Source organism: Triticum aestivum, chromosome 7D (assembly GCF_018294505.1).
Source record: "Triticum aestivum cultivar Chinese Spring chromosome 7D, IWGSC CS RefSeq v2.1, whole genome shotgun sequence".
In the NCBI taxonomy this organism is placed as follows: domain Eukaryota; kingdom Viridiplantae; phylum Streptophyta; class Magnoliopsida; order Poales; family Poaceae; genus Triticum; species Triticum aestivum.
This window is the reverse complement of record NC_057814.1, coordinates 102,792,552-102,800,667: the sequence shown is the minus strand read 5'-3', so window position 1 is coordinate 102,800,667 and position 8,116 is coordinate 102,792,552. Positions and strand designations below refer to the sequence as shown.

At 49.7% G+C, this 8,116-nt stretch overlaps 1 protein-coding gene across 1 annotated transcript; it reads left to right on the top strand.

Moving 5' to 3' along the window:
• Positions 1–4,996: 4,996 nt before the first annotated feature.
• LOC123166037 (pentatricopeptide repeat-containing protein At4g30700-like) lies at positions 4,997–7,582 on the top strand. Its single transcript, XM_044583795.1, has one exon. It carries the CDS (start codon positions 5,017–5,019, stop codon positions 7,396–7,398), a length of 2,382 nt encoding a protein of 793 aa, XP_044439730.1. The 5' UTR covers positions 4,997–5,016; the 3' UTR covers positions 7,399–7,582.
• Positions 7,583–8,116: the final 534 nt, after the last annotated feature.

Sequence of the window (8,116 nt, the reverse complement as noted above, 5' to 3'; positions counted from 1 at the left end):
TTGTCGCAAAAGGTTTTCGACAAGTTTACGGTGTTGACTACGATGAGAGTTTCTCACTCGTATCTATGCTTAAGTCTATCCGAATCATGTTAGCAATTGCCGCATTTTATGAAATCTAGCAAATGGATAAACAAAACTGCATTCCTTAATGAGTTTATTGTATATGATGCAACCAGAAGGTTTTGTCAATCCTAAAGGTGCTAACAAAATATGCAAGCTCCAGCGATCCATCTATGGACTGGTGCAAGCATCTCGGAGTAGGAATATACGCTTTGATAAGTTGATCAAAGGATATAGTTTTATACAGACTTGCGGTGAAGCCTGTATTTACAAGAAAGTGAGTGGGAGCACTACAGCATTTCTGATAAGTATATGTGAATGACATATTGTTGATCGAAAATAATGTAGAATTATTCTGCAAAGCATAAAGGAGTGTTTGAAAGGAGTTTTTTCAAAGAAAGACCTCGGTGAAGCTGCTTACATATTGAGCATCAAGATCTATAGAGATAGATCAAGACGCTTGATAAGTTTTTTCAATGAGTACATACCTTAACAAGATTTTGAAGTGGTTCAAAATGGAACAGTCAAAGAAAGAGTTTCTTGCCTGTGTTACAAGGTGTGAAATTGAGTAAGACTCAAAACCCGACCACGGCAGAAGATAGAAAAAGAATGAAAGTCATTCCCTATGCCTCGGCCATAGGTTCTATAAAGTATGTCATGCTGTGTACCAGATCTATTGTATACCCTACACTGATTTTGGCAAGGGAGTACAATAGTGATCTAGGAGTAGATCACTGGACAGCGGTCAAAATTATCCTTACTGGAATAAGGATATGTTTCTCGATTATGGATGTGACAAAAGGCTCGTCGTAAAGGGTTACGTCGATGCAAGTTTTGACACTAATCTAGATGACTCTAAGTCTCGGTCTAGATACATATTGAAAGTGGGAGCAATTAGATAGAGTAGCTCCATGCAGAGCATTGTAGACATAGAAATTTGCAAAATACTTACGGATCTGAATGTGACAGACCCGTTGACTAAAATTATCTAACAAGCAAAACATGATCACACCTTAGTACTCTTTGGGTGTTAATCACATAAGCAATGTGAACTAGATTACTGACTCTAGTAAACCCTTTGGGTGTTGGTCACATGACGATGTGAACTATGGGTGTTAATCACATGGTGATGTGAACTATTGATGTTAAATCACATGGCGATGTGAACTAGATTATTGACTCTAGTGCAAGTGGGAGACTGAAGGAAATATGCCCTAGAGGCAATAATAAAATTATTATTCATTTCCTTATATCATGATAAATGTTTATTATTCATGCTAGAATTGTATTAACTGGAAACTTGATACATGTGTGAATACATAGACAAACAGAGTGTCACTAGTATGCCTCTACTTGACTAGCTCGTTGATCAAAGATGGTTATGTTTCCTAGCCATAGACATGAGTTGTCATTTGATTAACGGGATCACATCATTAGGAGAATGATGTGATTGACTTGACCCATTCCGTTAGCTTAGCACTCGATCGTTTTAGTATGTTGCTCCTATGACTATGAGATTATGCAACTCCCGTTTACCGGAGGAACACTTTGTGCGCTACCAAACGTCACAACGTAACTGGGTGATTATAAAGGTGCTCTACAGGTGTCTCCGAAGGTACTTGTTGGGTTGGCGTATTTCGAGATTAGGATTTGTCACTCCGATTGTCGGAGAGGTATCCCTGGGCCCTCTCGGTAATGCACATCACCATAAGCCTGCATTGTAACTAATGAGTTAGTTGCGGGATGATGTATTACGGAACGAGTAAAGAGACTTGCCGGTAACGAGATTGAACTAGGTATTGAGATACCGACGACCGAATCTCGGGCAAGTAACATACCGATGACAAAGGAACAACGTATGTTGTTATGCGGTCTGACCGATAAAGATCTTCGTAGAATATGTGGGAGCCAATATGAGCATCCAGGTTCCGCTATTGATTATTGACCGGAGAGGTGTCTCGGTCATGTCTACATAGTTCTCGAACCCGTAGGGTCCGCACGCTTAACATTACGATGACAGTTTTATTATGAGTTTATGAGTTTTGATGTACCGAAGGAGTTCGGAGTCCCGGATGAGATCGGGGACATGACGAGGAGTCTCGAAATGGTCGAGACGTAAAGATCGATATATTGGACGACTATATTCGGACATCGGAAAGGTTCCGAGTGATTCTGGTATTTTTCGGAGTACCGGAGAGTTACGGGAATTCGTATTGGGCCTTAATGGGCCATACGGGAAAGGAGAGAAAGGCCCCAAAGGGTGGCCGCACCCCTCCCCATGGACTAGTCCGAATTGGACTAGGGAGGGGGGGCGCCCCCTTCCTTCTTTCTCCTTCTCCCTTCCCTTTTCCTACTCCAACAAGGAAAGGAGGAGTCCTACTCCTGGTGGGAGTAGGACTCCCCCCTTGGCGCGCCCTCCTCCTAGGCCGGCCGCCTCCCCCCTTGCTCCTTTATATACGGGGGCAGGGGGCACCCCATAGACACAACAATTGATCATTGATCTCTTAGCCGTGTGCGGTGCCCCCCTCCACCATATTACACCTCAATAATATCGTAGCGGTGCTTAGGCGAAGCCCTGCGTCGGTAGAACATCATCATTGTCACCACGCCGTCGTGTTGACGAAACTCTCCATCAACACTCGGCTGGATCGGAGTTCGAGGGAAGTCATCGAGCTGAACGTGTGCTGAACTCGGAGGTGCCGTGCGTTCGGTACTTGATCGGTCGGATCGTGAAGACGTACGACTACATCAACCGCGTTGTGTTAACGCTTCCGCTTTCGGTCTACGAGGGTACGTGGACAACACTCTCCCCTCTCGTTGCTATGCATCACCATGATCTTGCGTGTGCGTAGGAAATTTTTGAAATTACTACGTTCCCCAACACCTGCTACTGACGCCGCTCTTTACCGCAGCATTGTGGGCGCCCTTCAGTACCTTACGCTCATCAGACCAGACATCCAGTTGGCGGTGCAGCAAGTTTGCTTGCATATGCACTCGCCCCGTGATGTTCACTAGTCTTTGGTCAAGCGCATTCTTCGGTACATTCGTGGCACCCCGACCTACGGTCTTTATCTCCGTGCATCCGCCTCGACTGAGCTTATTGCCTATACTGACGCGGATTGGGCTGGCTGTCCCGACACTCCACGTTCCATGTATGGCTATTGTGTCTTCTTCGGTGACTCTCTTGTCTCCTGGTCCTCTAAACGACAGCCTACTTTACTGTCTCCTGTTCGAGTGCTGAGGCCGAGTACCGAGTTGTTGCCAACGTCGTTGCGGAGACTTGTTGGCTTCGTCACCTTCTTGGTGAGCTTCGGATTTCTCTTCCGAAAGCTACTGTGGTCTTCTGTGACAACGTGTCGGCCACCTATCTCGCGGCTAATCCGGTGCAGCACAAGCGCACCAAACACATTGAGCTCGATGTTCACTTTGTGCGCGAGAAGGTTCAGTTGGGTCAGCTTCGTGTTCTTCATATCCCGACCACCCAACAGTTTGCCGACATCATGACCAAGGGATTGCCTACCGCTGCATTCCAGGAGTTTCGTTCCAGTCTTTGCATCGCCGACGCCGACGCTTCGACTGCGGGGGGTGTTGAAACGTGATATCTTTGTATTTATTTCTGACTGATTCTCCTATTATCTCTAGCCTTGTATAGATTGATCTCTAGAGATATTGTAGGGTTAGTTGGATTCGTCACGCAAGACACCACCTATATATATTGTAACCGACTCCGATGGAATACAATTGAGTTGCATCCTATAGTCTTCTACAGTGAGTGCACCTCCTTGTCCTTGGTTTGTCTGCATTTGCATCTGCATTCCTCTCCATCTTATTTATTTTTCTTTGAGAAAAGACATCAATGAACATATTAGATCTTATAGTTATCACGAAACAAAAGCCATTACAATAGATGGATACCAATAGAAACATTAAAAATAATTATACTACCTTTTTCTTTCTCTGATTGTATGCCGTCGGACCGAGATTGGAAAATGTATTGAACTAACATAAAGAACAGTGACACCTGCAAATGCCCTCGTCAAACCAGGCTTTAAATAACACAATAGCAACCAACCACTTGAAATGAGATCTAGAAATCGCCGAAGAAGCATCACCCCGTGCAGTACAAGCTTGCGGGGAGAAACAAAGAGGGAAAGCACAAATAATGCAACAAGAGCACCGCCAAAGTAATCGAACGTCATTGGCCAGCCAAGACCAAGCCAGGACACTGCACCGTTAACGCAATCAAAGGCGCCACGCATCCGAGAGTACACAATGCCGCGACACCACCTGTGCCGTGGGGTGTAAACGAAAGGACACATGAGCCAAGACGTCACCACGTCACATGTGCCACCGACAAGGTCGAAGGGCATCGCCTAGTAGACCAAACCAAGACATTGCACCATCGACGCAATCGAAAGGCACCGCGCATGTGAGTCTGCCCAACGCCGCGACACCACCTATGTCGTGTGGCACAATCGAAAGGTCACCCGAGCCGAGACGACGCCATATCACCTGTGTGCCATCGGTATAGTCGCATAGGGCACCGCCGCAGCAGAGACACTTGAAGGAGCACCTGAGCACGAACCATAAGAACACCGGCGAAATCGAGGGAAGACGGCCAAACCCAAAGCCACGGCCCTCCCGGGTGGGAGGAACCGCATCCATGGCCGCCACAGCAAAGCCATGGAGCTCGCCAATCCCGACGGACAAGCGCCCACCGACGCCGACAACGGGACAAGGGGGCTCTTCCACTCTTTGACACCATTTTGCATAGACATGTCGTATTTTATATCATTCGATCATTAACATAATTATTATAATGCCCATTCTAGGACAAATATGTCATTTCGTTAGCAAATTGAAACGTCTGCATGTCGGCCGTCTATCAGCGATCGAACGGCTACATTTTCTCACATCAAAAACCACATAACAAACCCCGGCCACCCGCACCGCCCGATGGAACCGATGCCTTCTCCCGGCCTGCCGCCCCCCGCCGCCGCACTCCTCGCCGACGTCGGCGCCCTCCGCCGCTCGTACGCACGCCTCATCGCCCTCTCCTCCACGCTCCGCCACCTCGACCAGATCCTCGCCGTCTGCCTCGCCTCCGGCCACTACACCCTCGACCCCGCCCCGGCCACCTCGCTCCTCCTCCGCTACGCCGCCCTCCGCGCACCTCCCCGCCAGCTCCTCCGCCTCTTCCGCGCCGTCCCCAGCCCCGACCGCTTCATTCGCAACGCCCTCCTCCGCTCCCTCCCGTGCCTCTGCCCGGACCTCCTCTTCCCCTGCCCCGACTCCTTCTCCTTCGCGTTCGCCGCCACCTCGCTCAACACTTCCAGCTCCCGCGGCGGCATCGCTTCTAGCTCCGCTTCCGCGCGCCCGCTGCACGGGCTCGCCGTGGCCGCGGGGTACGCGGGGGACACGTTCGTGGCGTCGGCCTTCACCAAGCTCTACTCCACGCTGTCGAGAGGCGATGACGCACGCAAGGTGTTCGACGCAGTGCCGTCTCCGGACACGGTCCTCTGGAACACGCTGCTCGCCGTGCTGTCCGGCTCGGAGGCCATGGAGGCGTTCGTGCGGATGGTAGGGACAGGATCTGCGCAGCCTGACTCGTCGACGCTGTCATCGGTCCTGCCTGCGGCAGCAGAGGTTGCGGATGTGACGATGGGAAGGTGCGTCCATGCCTTTGGGGAGAAATGCGGATTGGCACAAGACGAGCATGTCGTGACGGCGCTGATCTCACTGTATGCCAAGTGCGGAGACGTGGAGTGTGCACGGCATCTCTTTGACAGGATGGTGGCGCCGGATTTGGTTGCGTACAATGCCTTGATCTCAGGCTACTCGGTTAATGGCATGGTTGGATCGTCGGTGGAGCTGTTTAAGGATCTGGTGACCTTGGGCTTGAGGCCAACCTCGAGCACGTTGGTGGCGCTGATCCCGGTGCACAGTCCGTTCGGGCATGAACAGCTTACTCGGTGCTTACATGCACATGTTGTCAAGTCTGGATTTGATGCCAATGCTCCTGTATCGACAGCGCTTACCACTCTCTACTGCAGGTTAAACGATATGGAGTCTGCAAGGAAAGCCTTTGATGCAATGCCTGAAAAGACCATGGAAGCATGGAATGCCATGATATCGGGGTATGCCCAGAATGGTTTGACGGAGAAGGCCGTTGCACTCTTCCAGAAAATGCAGGCGCTCAATGTGCCACCAAATCAGCTCACCATCTCGAGCACTCTGTCAGCCTGTGCACAGCTTGGAGCTTTGTCATTGGGAAAGTGGGTACACAAGATCATCTCCAAGGAGAACCTCGAACTCAATGTTTATGTCATGACAGCGCTCATTGACATGTATGTGAAGTGCGGAAGCATTGCTGAAGCTCGCCGCATCTTCGACAGAATGGACAATAAGAATGTGGTCTCCTGGAATGTGATGATCTCTGGATATGGCCTGCATGGTCAAGGTGCTGAAGCTTTGAAGCTCTACAAGGACATGCTGGATGCAAACCTTCTTCCAACAAGCTCCACCTTCCTGTCAGTACTCTATGCGTGCAGCCATGGAGGATTGGTTGAGGAAGGGCGGACAGCCTTCCGGTCAATGACTACCGATTACGGGTTCACTCCAGGCATCGAGCACTGCACTTGCATGGTGGATCTACTCGGCCGAGCTGGCCGGCTCAAGGAGGCTTATGAGCTCATCCCAGAGTTCCCCAAGAGCGCCATTGGACCTGGCGTATGGGGGGCTTTACTTGCTGCTTGCATGGTTCATAAGGTTGCTGACCTTGCAAAATTGGCCTCCGAGAAGTTGTTTGAACTAGAACCTGAGAACACCGGCTACTATGTGCTGCTCTCCAATCTGTACACGTCAAAGAAGCAGTACTCTGAAGCAGCTGGGGTGAGGCAGGAGGCCAAGAGCAAGAAGCTGGTGAAAACACCGGGGTGTACTCTAATCGAGATAGGTGATAAACCGCATGTCTTCATGGCTGGTGATCGTGTCCACCCACAGTCAGACGCCATCTACTCGTACTTGGAGAAGCTAACTACAAAGATGATCGAGGCTGGGTACCGACCCGACACGGAGGCAGCATTGTACGACGTCGAGGAGGAAGAGAAGGAGCATATGGTGAAAGTGCACAGCGAGAAGCTGGCCATCGCCTTTGGATTGCTCAATACGGAACCTGGGACAGAGATCAGGATCATCAAGAACCTTAGGGTGTGCCTGGATTGCCATAACGCCACCAAGATTATTTCCAAGGTGACACAGAGGCTGATTGTGGTTAGGGATGCGTCGAGGTTTCACCATTTCAGAGATGGAGTTTGCTCCTGTGGCGATTACTGGTGATTCACTGGGATTTGCTCTGATCTCTTAACAGATGATTAGTCGATTCTTTAGAGGTAATCCTCTCTGGAGAGCATTTGCTGAGCTCAAATAATTTGTAACCCTCGGGTGCCAATTTTATGCTAATTTTTTTTAAATAATACATTTTTTTATTAAATTACAGAAATATTACGCCGAAAATATTATTTTCAAAAATAATACACCGTCGGCCCGCTGCAGGCCGACTGGACCTAATCGGCCCACGGCAGGCCGACTGGTGGCCCATCTGCTTGCTGCTGGCCGATTGGGCTGTCGGCCACCAGATCAAGTCCAGTCGGCCTGCAGTTGGCCGACAGGGTCCAGTCGGCCTGCAGTTGGCCGATAGGCCTGCATTCCCGCCACCCATTTCCCGCCATACCGCAGTCGTTCTTTCCCACCATTTTCTCCTCTCTACCTATAAAACCCCCTTCAGACGGAGGTGGATAAGCATTGCAGTGTAGTGTAGTTGAGATGTCCCATTATCCTTTCGATCGTAGTTTTCACCCTGGGATGAGCAGGACTCTTCTGAGGCTAGCTACCGATTTCAGGATGGATAATAGGATAGTTCCATGGGACGAACTCACCGGTAGTGACACCATAATGAATGAGTTGGCTCACCAATTACGTAGGTCTGGGTGGCCTGAAAGGACCTATGAGGAGGTACGTAAAGAACTTCTTAGGTTGCATGACAGGTGGAAGAAGG